The sequence below is a fragment of the Gigantopelta aegis genome, chromosome 2, assembly GCF_016097555.1.
Source record: "Gigantopelta aegis isolate Gae_Host chromosome 2, Gae_host_genome, whole genome shotgun sequence".
Classification (NCBI taxonomy): Eukaryota; Metazoa; Mollusca; class Gastropoda; order Neomphalida; family Peltospiridae; genus Gigantopelta; species Gigantopelta aegis.
The window spans coordinates 38,747,404-38,766,628 of NC_054700.1; the positions used below are offsets into that span (position 1 = coordinate 38,747,404).

Consider the following 19,225-nt stretch of genomic DNA (forward strand, 5'->3'; position numbering starts at 1 on the left):
GTGTCTTCTGTCCATAACCATATGTCTGACGCCATATAACCGTCAATAAAATGTGTTGAGTGCGTCGTTAAATAAAAACATTTCCTTCCTTCCTTCGTGTGTCTTCTAGCCCGGTTTGTCTGGATTTACCACTCTGTGGACCCGTTGAGTTTTTAGCCCATTTTTAAGTAGTGCTCCCTCCTACTGACATTTAAGTCTGGTTTCCGTAAAATCTGTGACGGACGCAGACCGACGCATGGTCTCCTGAACACGCCTCAGTAGTACGGGGCAGCGTTCAGCCAGATGGAGAACAAAAACGTTCGCTAGACTGGTTTCGCGTTAAACCAAATGGCCACGTCGGGAACCAATCAAATAGTTCGCGAACGTTAGCGAAACGTCCGCTGTCTCAACTTTTGTTTCTTTTGAGGAAGAGGGGCGGGATTTAGCTCAGTCGGTTGAGTGTTCGCTTGAGGTGATTGCCTTGCAGGATCGAACTTGTGGATCCATTCAACTGATTGGGGGGGGGGGGGGGGGGGGGGGGTCTCGTTCTCACCAGTGCACCACAACTGGTCAAAGGCCGTGGCATGTGCTTTTCTGTCTGTGAGAAAGTGCATATAAAAGATCCCTTTCTGAATTAGAAAAATGTAGCGGGTTTCCTCTGATGACTACATTAAAACAATAGTGGATGATTCATTAATCAATGTGCTCTAGTGGTGTCGTTAAACAAAACAAACTTTGTTACATATTCCAACAATGCGAGTGCCTTCTAGCCCTGTTAATTTCATCTTCGCAAGTCAATGTATCATTCCGTGCAGTATACTGCATTTCATGGCACGTAGAGGCGTGATGTAGCCCAGTGGTAAAGCACTTGCCTAATGCCCTGTCGGTCTAGGATCGATCCCCGTTGGAGGGCCCATTTGATTATTTTTCGTTCCATCCAGTGCATCAAAGGCAGTGGTATGTGCTATTCTGTCTGTGGGTCGATGCATATAAAAGATTCCTTGCTACTAATGGAAACATGTAGCGGGTTTCCTCTTTAAGTCTATATGTCAAAATAACAAAATGTTTCACATCCAATCGCTTATGATTAATTAATCAATGTGCTCTAGTGGTGTCGTTAAACAAAACAAACTTTACCTTTTAAGGTAGAAAATAGCGGCCATTACGGATGTAATATTATACATGTAATCGTTACACAACTATGTAACCGTGAACGTGACGTTCACTGTTCTACGAAAACGCAGTACGTAGATCTATTTGTTAGGAGTTTCTTTGACAAGCCGTATTTCTTAGAAATACTGAACAAGGAAGAAGAATATATAAAATACATGTACACCCTTTTTAAAAATCATGAGCTCAGTAGTAAAGTGATAAAGTTCTAAAGGTCTACAGTCAAAGTTTGTTTTTGTTAGCGATACAACTAGAGCACATTAATATATTAACCATCGGCTATTAGATGTTAAATATTTGGTGATTCTGACATATAGTCTGAAAGAGGAAACCCGCTATATTTTTCCTTTAGTAGAAAGGGATAATTTATATGCACCATCCTACAGACACGATAGCACATACAACGGTTTTTGATACACCAGTCGTGCTGCGCTGGCTGAAACGAGAAATAGTCCAATACGCCCACAGACAGGGATCGATTTTAATCCGGGTTTCGCTATACGGGTCTGGGTTGAGTTCGCAACGAGGGTCTCGCCATAAATATGTGTACGTGTATGTGTATGTGTATGTGTATCTGTATATGTATGTGTATATGTGTATAGACCTGTGTGTGTGTGTGTGTGTGTGTGTGTGTGTGTGTGTGTGTGTGTGTGTGTGTGTGTGTGTGTGTGTGTAAATATATGTGCTTGCATCGCAGGATCGAACTACCTCCGTGGATTCATTCAACTGATTGGGTTTTTTTCTCGTTCCATCCAGTGCACCACAACTGGTCGTGGTATGTGCTTTCCTGTCTGTGGGGAAATAAGTGACTGAAAGAATAGAGGGTCAGACTATTTAATAATACAGACATTGTTTTTAAAAGTCCGATCTAGATATGTCCACATGTGTGGCCTCACCAAGGCCCGTTAAGGCGCACAGCTTTTAGGGACGAGATGGGTTGCATCCCGTCATGAAAACCGCTAGAGTGACAGTCATTAGATGTGGTAGGCGTAGTGCTGTGCGGAAATACAGATCTTGATAAACCGGATCCGTGTGAACAAGTGAATATCGTACTACAGACGCGTGCGCAGAGGGGGGGGGGGGGGGGGGTCGGACGAAGGCGAAGGCGAAATGTTTTTTCATATCCCGATGTTTTACATTCCTGTGAAAGCAGCTCGGCTAGCCAGCAGAAAATACCTCAGAATAGCCCTAGAAGGGGTCAATTTTCCAGACCCCCCGCCACGGGCTTCGCGCCTGCGGCGCTCGCGGTGTCGGGCATCGCCTAACAGCTCGACACCCCCCCCCCCTGCAAAATTTCCTGCGCACGCCCCTGTACTAGGATATAGTGCAGTCGTCATGGTTGGTATATAGTAGTGCGGACGGGCCCGACGCCTAAGGATACGAGATAGATACAATATTGAAACAAAATAAAGTATAAGATAGAAAACCGAGACTGTGACTATAGCTTTAATAACGTGTATTCCATCGAGGTCACCAAATCTCCCGTTTTGCAGTATATTTAATAATAGCGTGAGAAACCCATGCCTGGATGATCAACTGGGACAATTTACGTATACTTTTTTTAAAATTATGTTCTTATATTTATATCGGAATGAACAAAGGGTTGTTAGTCATGAATAGTTGGTGTCAGGCTAGCTCTTCTTTAGTACTACAGTGTATTAGCTTCTTATATATATATATATATATATATATATATATATATATATATATATATATATATATATATATATATATATATATATATAAGGGTTAGGTTTACTCTATTTCTAATAGTTTCTACATACCTACTTTTGAGAACATTTACAAAGACTTTTTTAGCACAAAGAGAAGCGGTGCAGCTCAAAAGAATGCTTTACAGCTAACGCTGGACGTGTCACGTTTCATTCAATTCAGCAACGGGTATTTTCGGCGTTGCGTTATTTTTCTTCCGGGTTGCGAGTAGATAGAGTACAGAGCAACACAGACGGGCTCGGACAGTGGGGGGATTTGTCGTCAAGTAAGAATGACGCTTCCATGTCGGTTTATTATCAACGCTTTCATCTGCGTGCGTTTTCTTCACCTGTTACACAATGTCGGTGAGTTTCGTTTATGTTTATTTATTCTGAAAGTGAAATAATGACCGTTTTCAAATTATTATTTTTTTAATTATTAAATTACGTCTTTGGCCTTGTAATCCATGAGCCAGAGGGTCGGTTGGTACCACCTGGAGGGGGTTGGTTTGGTGGTAGTGGCTCATAGTGATTTTTGTCAAGGCCTACATCTCTAAAGGTGGGGTGGGGGTATGGTAGCATTGCAGGACTTAAGTTTACTGTATGAACTGTTATACCCTACCCCTATTTTCACGGGAGTTATACCATGTATGTTTTATGGAATTGTTAAAACGGTAACAGAAAGCATTGTAAAGTAGTTACCAAGACAATTATTGGATGACAAAAACCGGAGTATAGGGAGTTATTGGATTCGATTAGTTCGATCAAATACAAATGTATGTTCACAATATAGAAATCATTTGAGGGTTAGGGTATCAAATAACACTGCATTTAACCATTTTATAACCGTACCCACATTTCCTTTATAACATTATTATTATTATTATTACTTCAATGGATAGGACTAAATAAAAGCAATATAAAATATTTATTAAGGATAAGTCAAAAGTAAGGGAAAAGCAAGTTGATGAAACCTACATTTCAGAAACAGAAGCAATTGTATGATTCCACGAGGGTTGGGGTTTCACATAGACATTACGTAATCTAATTTTCACCATTTCACAACAGTAATTTCATTTAAAGTTTAGGTCTGCGCCCTCAATGCTCCCTGTAAGGGTTTTATTGCACACAAATGTGCAATTGCCTGCCAAGTAGGCCCTACTACTCAGATTTAATATGATCTTGAACGTATATGTTGTAGCATCATTAAAATGAGCTCTAATTAGAATATCCTTGTTTAGATAACATTTTTCAAATATAAACCCACTCTATTTGACTAAAAGTCCACTTTGATCATGTATTTATTGTTAAATGTTTGTGTGATAATAATGCTACAAAGGTACTGTTGTTTAAAATTATATCTTTGTACAAAGATTCCATTGAAGATACTAACAAATCATAACATGACCACATTCAAGACGGCATACTATTGTCTCTACAATTTCAATATAACAAACTATTAGTATGTTCAAAAGTGTACCTATTTATAAATTGCATTAATACAGTGGTCTCTGATTCAGCTGTACAAGTTTATAAAATTAAATATTACCTACAACTGCAATACTATACTGACGTCCAAACGAAACTTTACATACATAAAATTAGAATAATTTGATAATTAATGATGTTAATCGAAAAGAACCAATTTAGAAACCACCTTACAAACACTTTGCATTTATCATGAAGTGTATTGTGACGGTTAGATGTTGAACTTCACACGACTTTTATATCCCACCGTACGGTTTGTTGGTTTTCTATAATACAATTTCAAGCCTCGTAAAGTTTCTTTTGGACGTCAGTATATATTCAAAATAACATTGACCTAATCCACGCATTGTGAAACAAAACATGACACCGCGTGTCTTACTCCCAGCTGAAGACAGATAATAAGAAAAGTTGAACCGAATTCAATATCAGAGACTTAAAAAACATTTTAAAGATATCTTCCTGCTACCAGTACATCAGGTACAGGACTGACCACTCACTGTATTTGAAATTTTGAACCAGAGCTTTTGAGAATAAAACTACATTTATAAACTATTTCCGTACTGATGAATCAAATATTGTTTTTGCAAAGACATAAGAACAGGGATTGTTCCACATCATATGTAATGCTGTAGCCATCGTATGAAGATGATTGTAAGGCTTATGTGTAGGATTTGGTATTTTTACTGAAGACGTAGTTAGTCAAGTCATTGAAGGTAAGATGTATAAACATGTACAGATATATTATGAAGCTATACAATTCTTACGAGTCTAGTCTAGTCAGTTTATCATTTGGCCAAAAGGCCAATCAAGGAAAACCCCAGCATGGATGAAGATTTGTGCTAACATACATTTTACAGCCATGAATATGAAATGACGGTCAGTCACTGTTTAACATTCAGTGGTACCTATACCATGGGCCTTGTCAGTACTAGAAGGGTTATATAGAAAATCAAAGCAGGCTACTTTAACAGAAGGTTTAGACATATAAGCAGACAGTCTAGAGCAGAAAATTTGACATTTATTGTTGATGGGAGTTTACTGATCTAGATAGTAAACAGTCATTAGATTAAGTTTGTGGAGGTGGCAAAATCAATCTTGTATAAAGCATTGTTAGAAGGAAGCTACAGTCACTGGTTTTGTATTGTAATTGGCACATACCATGAGACTTGAACCATTATGATTAGTGAAAGACCATTAAGCAAAGAAGAACCTGTGCAGGAGCTGTAGAGTATCACAGTATCATGTATTGTAAAACAATTGAGAACCTTTCCTATTCAAGGAATGGAGGAAAGCAGTATAGCCAAATAGACTCTAGGACAAGGTGCTGTTTGCTAAAATAATATTCAAGGCTGCATGCTATCCAATGTTTGCAAAAGGACGTTGATGGATTCTAACTATTGCGTGCAGCTGATGATAAAGCTGGGGAATACGAATAAATTACCATCAGCTTAGAAGACACAGACGTGTTTATGTTGTGCTTGGCATGCCATGAGAACACCGGAGTTCCGTTGTTCCCCAAAAGGTGCATGAATTATTTAGCAGGGGTGTAGGTGGGGGTGTGGGTGAGGTTGGAGCAATGCACCATGATTAATTATGACTGGCTTCCGATGCCATGGACCCTTGTTTGTATTTGCGGAAATCGAGCTCGTGGTCACCATTTATAAAATCGATAGGTGATAGAAGATACACCAAAGTCAAACTCAAAATCGGTTGCCTTTCTGGCTAGATCAGTAATATTAATAATGTTAAAAGATATTAGACAAACAAAGTATGTTATTGAATGATATCTCTTTTAAAACTGAAGCTATGAAATATTCAGTGAACAATAGATAGGGATCTATCTGGTTTGACCTTTTCGTTTGACTTACATTAAATAAATTAGCATTTCTATCACCAGCAAGAATAAAATGGAGATAACAGAAACAACTTAATTCAAAATTGGTATCAATGAAATAAAACTTTTATATCATGTACCATGGTCTTAAAAAGTTACCAAAACTTTAACATGGCTATATTGCTCTGGGATAGTTTAAAATATATAAATATATATATATATATATATATATATATATATATATATATATATATATATATATTTTAATGTTGCTTTATTGCACTGAGGATGGTTAAGGAAGGGTGTGCCCATAATCACCGGGTGAGCGCTGCATCCAAAACTTTAACATGGCTATATTGCTCTGGGATAGTTAAAAAAAAAAAAAAAAAAAAAAAAAATATATATATATATCACCGGGTGAGCGCTGCATCCATGCAACCATAAAGGCCTAATGTAGGCCTAATCAAACACGGGTAACTCAGAATTGCTTTGTCACTACACCTACGTACCCGACCCAGCATGAAGTCATCGTCGTAAAGAGATCACGAGTTTATATCCTACAACTAGGTAAGAATCGGACTATGTATTGTGTAAGGAAATGTGTCTGCTATCTCACAACACCAGGGTAATCATCGTGCATCCGGTTAAGTTGTCCCGGCACGTGACCTAGATCTGGCTTTCTTCCTGGATTACTTGCGCGGCAAACTCCACTTGTAGAGACAAAGGCGTACGGACTCCCATTTATGTAGAGGGGTGGGGGGCAAGGGGGCGCAGGCTGGCTTTTGCCCAAATAAAAAAAAAGGGCAGAATCTTGCAAACGAATCGCTACGCATTTTTACATGGATTACAACTAATTTGGAGGGTAGAATTCATGATGGAAATACATGGTAAAAAAATATCTCATGTTAGAACATTTTGCCCGAGTATCTATATCAATTTTGCCCGAATTTGAGGTTTTTCTCCAGCACTAGGCTCCGCCCACCCCCGCCCACCTGTCTCGTACGCTTAATGTGTCGAGGTAGAGACAGTAACAACACCAGAGCTTTGTTTTTTGTTTATTTATATGCTGTTTGCTTTCTTGTTTGGTTTGGTTTTGTGGGTTATTTGTTTGTTGTTGTTTTTTGTTTACTTGCTTGTTTGTTTGGTTTGGTTTGGTGTTATTTGTTTGTTGGGGGTTAGGTTTTTTTTTAGGGTTAGTTTGTTGTTGTTTTGGAGATTTTTATTTGGTTTTGCGTGTGTGTTGTGGGGTTGTGTTTGTTTTGGGTTTTTTGGGAGGGTCTCTTTAGGGTTTTGACTTTGATATTAATTCAGAAGCAGAAAAGCACAAATAATATCATCCCAGACCTACTGGCTGCTCACTGCCTTAACTGGTTGTATGGGCTATTTCTTATTCCAGCCAGTGCATCACGACTGGTATATCAAAGGCCATGGTATGTACTACCCTGTCTGTGGGATGGTGCATATAAAAGATTCCTTGCTGCTAATGAGTAGCTCATGAAGTGGCGACAGCGCGTTTCCTCTCTCAATATCTGTGTGGTCCTTATCCATATGTCTGATGTCATATAACCATAAATAAAATGTGTTGAGTGCGTTGTTAAATAAAACATTTCTTTCGTTTTACTGGTTATAATACTGTGGCAAATTACCCTGGCATATATTGCTAGTGGAGTAACACTAAACGTTTTTTGGTGAACACACACTAAACTTGTTGGACATCACAAACTGAGACCCCTCAAGAAGTATTTGTCTCTGATGTCATAGAGCGTGTTGCACATTTTATGTTGACCTGCTAAAAGTATCATCACTCATATTTGGAAGGAAAGTTTTGTTGTATTTAACGACGCCTCTAGAGCACATTGATTTTTATCTTATCATCGGCTATTGGACGTCAAACATATGGTCATTCTGACATATTTCTTTAGAGGAAACCCACTGCCGCCACATGGGCTACTCTTTCCGATAAGCAGCAAGGGGTCTTTTATATGCACTTTCCCACAGACAGGACAGCACATACCATGGCCTTTGATAAACCAGTTGTGGACCACTGGTTGGAACGGGTCTGCAAATGGGTCTACTGAGAAGGATCGATCCAAATACTGACCGCTTCACAGGCGGACACACTAGTGCTTGAGCTACATCCTTCTCCCGTCGTATTTGGTAGGAGCAAATCCTGTGTGCACACTAAAACTTCGTTCATTGTTACCTACCACTGAAGCCTTCAACAAAAATCTGGCCTGAGCCCATCTTCAAGTAGCTGAATATTTGCATGCCTTGGGCTTGCTGCTGGTGGACTACTTGGGCACTTGGTGACACTGAAGAGGAGGACACATTCAACACGACAGGACCAACAAACCCCCGGGACAACAACACGGCGCCTTACCTACCGGTGTATTTACACAGTTGCACGAGAGTCTCCCCTGGGTTGTCAGGCCATGACCAGAAGCGATCAGGCCCTTTTTAAGGGCCCTATGGGCAACCTAGGGAGGCACCCCAGCATCATATAGGTCTAATTAACGAGCTACTCTCGACTCACTAAATTCAAAACCTATGTTAGCTCTCGATCTTTTCTTTTTGACCAACTGTTTAAAATTGTGCCAAACTTCCTTAAATTAAAATTACGCACCTTTTTCCATTTGGCATTTTACATTGCTCCTTCAAAATTCCAATGCACCATCACCCCCCCCCTCCCCCCCCCCCCCTCCACCTGTTACGGATCACGGTCTGGCTGCTGGTGCTCCCTTGCACCTGCCAGTGCTGGTGCTCCCTCCTCCTTCCCACCCCCACCTTTCCAGTCCTGGACAGAAGAGCCGGTCAAGGTCGGCTCTTGTGTCCAGGACAGGCATGCGCTGCAACAGCTTGCTCTGAATGTGCACATAAATCCCTGTGACCTGACCTGACCTGACCATGCCTTGGAGCAAAACATTTTTATAGGGTGTGGTGGCAGGCTGAATTTTTGCCCAAATTAAACGAAAATGCCCGAATCTAGATGACAGCATTTATTCATATTAGCCTCTTATTATGCATATTAGCATTACTGATAAACAGCTATACAGGGTTGCAAACAATATAATCACTGCACATTTATACGTTGAGTTATAACTAATAGTGAGTAGAATGATGGAAACACATGGTGAAAAGGTTTCAGGCAAGCTCATTTTGCCCGTATATCTCTATTTTTGGCCCGAATTTTAAATTTCACCTGAACACACACACACACACACACACACACACCCATGTCTCGTACGCTTTGGAACAAAATCTGCTACGCTTGGAACCAAATGCTTTTAAATATGGTTGGTTACACGAGGAGGGGATTGGACGTTGTGACTAGTATATTTTGCTCTTGTAATGGCGGACGGCCCTGTCAAAGTGAAAGGAGAATGGTGAAAGGAGAATGAAGGTTCAAGAACAGGACTGACACGTTTGATACAGATGATGAAATATATTTATTAGAAATCTTTCTGCATAATGGTTTATCTGTCTTTAGTTTTATCCATGTGAAGCTAAAGAAATTTAATCTAGTCAAGACATTCATAGTTCTAATTTGCATTGTATTCTATACACTTTCCCAAGTCAGTATTGATAGAATCAGATTCCTCATGTTGGAAAACATATAAAAAGACTTTTTCTTCATCTTTTGTGGTTGTAAAGATAGGCCTATATATGTGAATAAGTTCATTTTCGTGATTCTATGGTAGCCATCTTGGATTTTCAAATTTTTCTCAATTTCCCCAAAGGTGAAAATTCCACAACCACTTGGATATTATTACATGTAATTCATGTAAGAGATGAATAATTAACACTGAAAATACCAAGAGGCCCAGTAAATTGTCAATCCCACCTTCCAATACACAATACCTATTTTTGGAGGGGGGGGGGGGGGGGGGGGGGGGGGGGGGGAGAGATTAACCAAAGTCATTATTTAGTTTTTCCTTGTTGCTTGTGCTGCTGCTGCTACTACTACTACTACTACTACTATGACGACTACCACTACCACTACTTTTACCACTACCACTACCACTACTTTTACCACTACCACTACCTCTACTTTTACCACTACCACTACCTCTACTTTTACCACTACTTTTACCACTACCACTACCACTACTACTACTACTACTACTACCACCACCACCACCACTACCACTACTTATTGCTTATAGTAATAACTACTACTACTAAGTACTGTGACTGATTATTTATGTTTTCAGCTGGAGACAGACCGTGTTCAAACAACATCTGTAACTGCACATTAGGTGAAACAAACCAAAACAACATATCTTGTGGTAAGTGTTTTACATATCGTTCACTTTGTAGGTTAAAAAAAAAGACATCTTATCACGCTCAATTTTATTTTGAAAAGCCAATCTTTTATTTTATCTGTGTTTGTGAATCAATCAATCTGTCTGTCTCTCTGTCTGTCTGTCTGTCTGTCTGTCTGTCTGTCTATGTATGTATGTATTTATCTATGTATCTATGTATCTGTCTGTCTGTCTGTCTGTCTGTCTATCTATCTAGTATCTATCTATCTATCTAGCATATATCGATCTATCTACCTATCTATCTACCTATCTACCTATCTATCTATCTACCTACCTACCTACCTACCTACCTACCTATCTATCTATCTATCTATATATCTATGAACCAACCTACCTACATACATATCTATCTATCTATCTAGTATCTATCTATCTATCTATCTATCTATTTAGCATATATCGATCTATCTACCTACCTATCTATCTATCTATCTATCTATTTAGCATATATCGATCTATCTACCTATCTATCTATCTAGCTATCTAGCTACCTATCTATCTATGAACCAACCTACCTACATACATACATACCTACCTATGTACCTACTTACCTATATATCTAATCTATGTAATCTTAGCTAGATAGGTAAGTACCAACCTGCCTACCTAGCAATCTGTGTAAAAACCACTTAGTTGCCTACCTACTTCAAATTCATTTACCTATCTAGCTAGCTCATGCAATACTTACCTATCTACCAGTACCTGGCTGTTTACCTACAGACCTGTCAACCTACTAACCTAACACCTGTCAACCTACTAACCTAACACCTGTCAACCTACTAACCTAACACCTGTCAACCTACTAACCTAACACCTGCCAACATAAAACCTATCAGCCTAAAAGCTACTAACCTGCCAACCTAAAATCTACTTACCTAAAACCTATACCTACTTAAAACCTACCTACCTAAAACAGACTTATCTATAACCTACCAACTTAAAACCTACATAATTATATCTATGTGTGTCAGTCTAAAGAGATATTGATTGATTGATTGATTGATTGACTGATCGTACCAGTACAGATACAACAACATATACCCAGACATATACAGTTGGCTTTGGTACCAGTACAGATACAACAACATATACCCAGACATATACAGTTGCCTTTGATACCAGTACAGATACAACAACATATACCCAGACATATACAGTTGGCTTTGGTACCAGTACAGATACAACAACATATACCCAGACATATACAGTTGGCTTTGATACCAGTACAGATACAACAACATATACCCAGACATATACAGTTGGCTTTGGTACCAGTACAGATACAACAACATATACCCAGACATATACAGTTGGCTTTGATACCAGTACAGATACAACAACATATACCCAGACATATACAGTTGGCTTTGGTACCAGTACTAGCTGTTGGATACATACAGACGTACATTCATGCATGCATACGCACACAAATGCATACACACACACACACACACACACACACACCTACACACACACAAATACAATACATACGCACAAACACACACACACATACACACACACACACACACGCACACATGCATACACAAACACACCTACACACACACACACACACACACACAAACACATGCATACACAGACACACCTACACACCTACAAATGCATACACATGCACACAGATGCACCTACACACACACACACACACACACCTACACACACACACCTATGCACACACACACACACACACCTAGACACACACCTACACCCACACACACACATACACACAGACACACACACATACACATGCAAGTATACATTCACAATTCCATATTAAATTTAAGTATTAAAATTAAAACTTAGTGCTGTATCTCTGTTTTGCCGTTCATGATACGTAATGATGACATACACATTTCTGGTTTAGCATTTAACAAACTTAATTCTTCTTTTTAGTTGAGACAGAGCGTGAATATGAGCTTCACCCACAAGATGGATACTATAACAACCTCATACATCCAGATTGGGGAGCAATAGGTAAGTTCAAATGTTGAACCTAATTTAAGGTCCACCAAGCGAATGGTTACTATAACAACCTCATACACCCAGACTGGGGAACAATAGATAAGTTCAAATGTTGTACCTAATTTAAGGTCCACCTAGAGAATGGTTACTATAACAACCTTATACATCCAGACTGGGGAGCAATAGTACTGAGGAACAGTAGGGCAGTTCAAATGTTGAACCTTGGCAGTGGTTTCTATAACAACCTGATGCATCCAGACTGGGGAACAGTAGGGCAGTTCAAATGTTGAACCCAATTTAAGCTCCACCTAGAGAATGGTTACTATAACAACCTCATACATCCAGACTGGGGAACAGTAGGGCATTTCAAATGTTGAACCCAATTTAAGCTCCACCTAGAGAATGGTTACTATAACAACCTCATACATCCAGACTGGGGAACAGTAGGGCATTTCAAATGTTGAACCTAATTAAGCTCCACCTTGGCAGTGGTTGCTATAACAACCTGATACATCCAGACTGAGGAACAGTAGGGCAGTTCAAATGTTGAACCTAATTTAAGCTCCACCTTGGCAGTGGTTGCTATAACAATGTGATACATCCAGACTGGGGAGCAGTAGGGCAGTTCAAATGTTGAACCTAATTTAAGCTCCACCTTGGCAGTGGTTGCTATAACAACATGATACATCCAGACTGGGGAGCAGTAGGGCAGTTCAAATGTTGAACCTAATTTAAGCTCCACCTTGGCAGTGGTTGCTATAACAACGTGATACATCCAGACTGGGGAGCAGTAGGGCAGTTCAAATGTTGAACCTAATTTAAGCTCCACCTTGGCAGTGGTTGCTATAACAACGTGATACATCCAGACTGGGGAGCAGTAGGGCAGTTCAAATGTTGAACCTAATTTAAGCTCCATCTTGGCAGTGGTTGCTATAACAACGTGATACATCCAGACTGGGGAGCAGTAGGGCAGTTCAAATGTTGAACCTGATACATCCAGACTGAGGAACAGTAGGGCAGTTCAAATGTGGTACCTAATTTAAGCTCCACCTTGGCAGTGGTTGCTATAACAATGTGATACATCCAGACTGGGGAGCAGTAGGGCAGTTCAAATGTTGAACCTAATTTAAGCTCCACCTTGGTAGTGGTTGCTATAACAACATGATACATCCAGACTGGGGAGCAGTAGGGCAGTTCAAATGTTGAACCTAATTTAAGCTCCACCTTGGCAGTGGTTGCTATAACAACGTGATACATCCAGACTGGGGAGCAGTAGGGCAGTTCAAATGTTGAACCTAATTTAAGCTCCACCTTGGCAGTGGTTGCTATAACAACATGATACATCCAGACTGGGGAGCAGTAGGGCAGTTCAAATGTTGAACCTGATACATCCAGACTGAGGAACAGTAGGGCAGTTCAAATGTGGTACCTAATTTAAGCTCCACCTTGGCAGTGGTTGCTATAACAATGTGATACATCCAGACTGGGGAGCAGTAGGGCAGTTCAAATGTTGAACCTAATTTAAGCTCCACCTTGGCAGTGGTTGCTATAACAACATGATACATCCAGACTGGGGAGCAGTAGGGCAGTTCAAATGTTGAACCTAATTTAAGCTCCACCTTGGCAGTGGTTGCTATAACAACGTGATACATCCAGACTGGGGAGCAGTAGGGCAGTTCAAATGTTGAACCTAATTTAAGCTCCACCTTGGCAGTGGTTGCTATAACAACGTGATACATCCAGACTGGGGAGCAGTAGGGCAGTTCAAATGTTGAACCTGATACATCCAGACTGAGGAACAGTAGGGCAGTTCAAATGTGGTACCTAATTTAAGCTCCACCTTGGCAGTGGTTGCTATAACAATGTGATACATCCAGACTGGGGAGCAGTAGGGCAGTTCAAATGTTGAACCTAATTTAAGCTCCACCTTGGCAGTGGTTGCTATAACAACGTGATACATCCAGACTGGGGAGCAGTAGGGCAGTTCAAATGTTGAACCTAATTTAAGCTCCACCTTGGCAGTGGTTGCTATAACAACATGATACATCCAGACTGGGGAGCAGTAGGGCAGTTCAAATGTTGAACCTAATTTAAGCTCCACCTTGGCAGTGGTTGCTATAACAACGTGATACATCCAGACTGGGGAGCAGTAGGGCAGTTCAAATGTTGAACCTAATTTAAGCTCCACCTTGGCAGTGGTTGCTATAACAACGTGATACATCCAGATTGGGGAGCAGTAGGGCAATTCAAATGTTGAACCTAATTTAAGCTCCACCTAGATAATGGTTACTATAACAACCTGATACATCCAGACAGGTACAGTAGATACATTTTGGCACTGTCAACAGTGTACATAAACTCCACCTAGAGAATGGTTACTTTAGGTTTGTCACCACTATTGTTTTTAAGTTAAAATACCAAGCCTATGCAGAAATTAAACCGGAAATAGTTTTAAATATTACCACTCCTTACTTCGAGGAGTATAGAAAAGGAAGCAACTCTTATTAATCATCAGTATATAGGCAATTCTAGTTGTAAATACAGAAATATCAATCATGTTTTTACGCCATAATTATAGGACACTCACCTTCACCATTGCATAAATCCTAAAAACTAAATATGTGTTTCTGATTTCCCGACCTACCCTAATTTTATGTAGCAACCCTGAAATGTTTTTAAGCAAAAAAGAAAACAATAAAAAAATTAATTAATTAAACACACTTATTTTTTTTAAGCACTCTTTTCAATTCTGTGATCGCTATAACAACGTGATGTATTCAGACTGGGGAGCAATATATAAGTTCAAATAGTGTACATAAGCTTCACCTATACCTGATATATCGGAGTTGGAGAGTAATAGGAAAGTTCAAATGTTGTACATCCAGACTGGCAAGTAGTCTTTGTAGTGGCAGCAGTTTACCCCAACCTCTTCCTCCCTCTGACTCCCTCATCTCACCCATCTCACTCTTTCTTTCTCTGTCTCTGTGTGTGTGTGTGTGTGTGTGTGTGTCTCTCTCTCTCTCTCTCTCTCTCTCTCTCTCTCTCTCTCTCTCTCTCTCTCTGTATCTATCTCTCTGTTTGTCACTGTTTGTGTGTGTCTCTCATGATCCAGATAAAGTAACAAAATAACCCTATCTCAGACATATATATATGTTGATATGTTGCTGAACAAATATTCCTTTTGTTATTCCTTTTTTCATTATTCCTTTCCATGTGGATACAATTTGATCATTTGGCTTTTAACTTTGCAGACGGTCAGCTGTTGAGAAAGAGTCCTACAAATTACAGTGATGGTGTTTACGAGCCGGCGTCTCCTGAACGACCTAACCCGTTGGATATCAGCGATGTGGCTCATAAAGGAGGGTCTGGGCTGAAGTCACTGAGAAACAGAACAGCACTGCTGGTCTTCTTCGGTACGACATGGGACGGGAAGTTGCCCAGTGGTACAGCGTTCGCTCGATGCGTGGTCGGTGTGGGATCGATCCCCATCGATGGGCCCATTGGGCTATTTCTTGTTCCAGCCAGTGCACCACAACTGGTATATCAAAGGCCGTGGTATGTACTACCCTGTCTGTGGGATGGTGCATTTAAAAGAACCCTTGCTGCTAATCGAAAAGAGTAGCCCATGAAGTGACGACAGCGGGTTTCCTCTCTCAGTATCTATGTGGTCCTTCACCATATGTCTGACGCCATATTTATATAGCCTTAAATAAAATGTGTTGAGTGCATCGTTAAATAAACCATTTCCTTCCTTCTTCGGTACGACATGTAATTATCGTAAATCAGTTTGTGAATAGCATAGGGAAAATTAAAATTAAAGTTGAAGTTTGTTTTGTGTAACGACACCACCAGAGCACATTGATTCATTAACCATCGGCTATTGGATGTTAAACATTTGGTAATTTTGACATATAGTCTTAGAGAGGAATCCCGTTACATTTTTCCATTAGTAGCAAGGGATCTGTTATATACACCATCCCACATACAGGATAGCACATACCATGGCCTTTGATATGCCAGTTGTGGTGCACTGGCTGAAATGAAATAGACAACCGCACATTAAGCGAGCGCTTTACCACTGGGCTACATCCCGCCCCATGTAAACATGTAGACATACTATACATAATGCCATCTTCATAAATCAAGGCTAATATTCAGCCTTGATACATGTAGTCAAGATTACTGATATCCACTACTAGCTCCCTCTATTGGAAGAAAATTTGTAACACCGATTATGTCCCTTACACGATGACATCGCTGACCAATCACAGCATCGGTAACATGTGACAATCTTGAAAGCAATATCAAAAATTAACTGCCGAAACCTTTTTTTTAACATATCGTGACAAACATGACACATTTCCACGGATGCTGACGCTGCCATCTTTGTTTACAATAACAAGGGAATCTATAAGGAGCGTTCTGATTCGTTGCAATCAGATCTCATCGCATCCAATGAAATTTAAGCATTTTGTGGCACGATTTCTTGACGACATGTATCAAGGCTGAATACGAGGAACGAATATTAGCCTTGATTTATGAAGATGACATAATGCATGCATGTTAATTATTATAAATACACATACATACATACGTCAGGGTTGAAAATTAGCAGTCGCCCGGTCGCCCGCGGTGACCTTTATTGACTAAGGGCGACTAAGAATTTTACAAAGGTAGTTCTTTGTCCGACCATCAATTTTAGTGTCTGGCAAGTATGGTACTAATTAAAAAAGAAACACTGATACTGAATCGAATGTGACAAAACACACTGCGTCTATTAATAAAGACACAATTCAAATAAAAACATATTAATTTATTAAATTTTAATCTCATACCGTCTCAAATAACATTTTATTAGGGCTAAAAGTGCAGTGTAAATTAAAACTTTTTTTTTTTTACAAATTGCCATCAAACTGCATAGGTTAACTCTTTTTTGTGATAAAAATTTTAAGGCAATTGATGGAACATCCAAGGTAATCTGAATAACACAACCGTAATACATGATCAGGGCCATATATCTCTGCACAAAGCAGAGTCGAATGGGCATTTGGCAAAACAGTGGGTGATTCCATGGATCTCTATCTAGGAGAACAGTCACTCCCGAGGAAATCATTTGCTGGGAATTTCACCCCTCTTGCATCACTACAAAGTTTATTCCACCCCTCTTGCATCACCACAAAGAGGACTGCCACTGATACATACACACACACACACACACACAAACACAAACAAACCCACAGTGACACACATACACAGTGACACATACCCACAGTGACACACATACACAGTGACACATACCCACAGTGACACACACCCAGTGACTGACACTGTGTTCTCCCTGCAGGTCAGCAGGTGGTGGAGGAGATCATGGACTCCCAGCGACCAGGCTGTCCTCGCGAATTCTTCAACATCCCCATCCCTAAGGGTCACGTACGATACGACCCCGAGGGGGAAGGGGGCAAGGAACTGCCCCTGCTGAGAACGAGGTTTGACGCCCGGACTGGCTATTCTCCGAACAACCCAAGACAACAGGTGATATTCTGTTTATTTTGTGTCGCCTTAATGAAGTCAAAAGGTTTTCTCTCTCTATATCTGTGTGTCTGACACCATATAACTGTAAATAAAATGTGTTGAGTGCATCGTTAAATAAAAACATTTCCTTCCTTCCAAAAAATATTATTCAAAACAAAAATATGAACCTTTTGTGTTATTATTGTTTTAAGCTTAATTATAAGGATTGTCTTTAATTTCTTTTATATTCATTTATCTAAACTGAAGGAACAGTTACAGTTAACATGTATGTGTGAATATGTGTACACGTGTATGTATATTTTGCTTTAATTTTCAAACAGCTGAATGAAATCACTCCTTTCTTGGACGGTGGTTTGATGTACGGAACGGCCAAGGCCTGGACAGACACTCTCAGAGAGTTCAAAGGTGGCCGCCTCCTGGCGGAAGATCTAACAAAACCTTTATCGGATTCCATTCCGGTGAGGAACGACATCCGTCTGCCAATGCCCAACCCACCATCTCCTAAAGACCATGTCTTAAGACCAGTCACCAGATTCTACCGTAAGTTAATCATTTGAATATAATGTTCTACTGTAAGTTAATCATTTAAATATAAGGTTCTACCGTAAGTTAATCATTTACATATAAGGTTCTACCGTAAATTAATAATTTAAATATAAGGTTCTACCGTAAGTTAATCATTTAAATATTAGGTTCTACCGTAAGTTAATCATTTAAATATAAGGTTCTACCATAAGTTAATCATTTAAATATTAGGTTCTACCGTAAGTTAATCATTTAAATATAAGGTTCTACCATAAGTTAATCCATTGAATATTATATAAGGTTCTACTGTAAGTTAATCCTTTTAATGTAAGGTTCTACCATAAATTTAAAAAAACATTTTTTAAATTTAACTTTTTTAATTGCTATCTGCCGTCAGAGAGAATGCAGGATTTTTGCAACAATAATCCTATGTTTGAGATTAATACTTTATATAAAATGTAACTGGTAATCATTTCAGGTTCTACCAAAAGTTAATAAGTTAATCCACTGAATATAAGGTTATAACATAAGTTAATCCACAGAATAAACCATTCTACCGTAAGTTAATCCACTGAATATAAGGTTCTACTGTAAGTTAATCAATTGAATATAACGTTCTACAGTAAGTTAATTCATTGAGTATAAAGTTCTGCTGTAAGTTAATTAATTGAATATAACATTCTACAGTA

The 19,225-nt window shown here is 39.5% G+C and overlaps 1 protein-coding gene across 1 annotated transcript in view; it reads left to right on the forward strand.

Annotated features, from left to right (window-relative positions):
• The first annotated feature begins 2,988 nt into the window (after positions 1–2,988).
• LOC121385129 (dual oxidase 2-like) overlaps positions 2,989–19,225 on the forward strand; it is a 72,692-nt gene continuing 56,455 nt past the window's right edge. The window contains exons 1-6 of the mRNA XM_041515670.1: positions 2,989–3,224; positions 10,392–10,466; positions 12,411–12,491; positions 15,731–15,892; positions 17,824–18,011; positions 18,332–18,551. Of these exons, the coding sequence (XP_041371604.1) occupies positions 3,152–3,224; positions 10,392–10,466; positions 12,411–12,491; positions 15,731–15,892; positions 17,824–18,011; positions 18,332–18,551 (799 nt within the window). The 5' untranslated portion in view covers positions 2,989–3,151. The remainder of the gene's footprint in view (positions 3,225–10,391; positions 10,467–12,410; positions 12,492–15,730; positions 15,893–17,823; positions 18,012–18,331; positions 18,552–19,225) is intronic.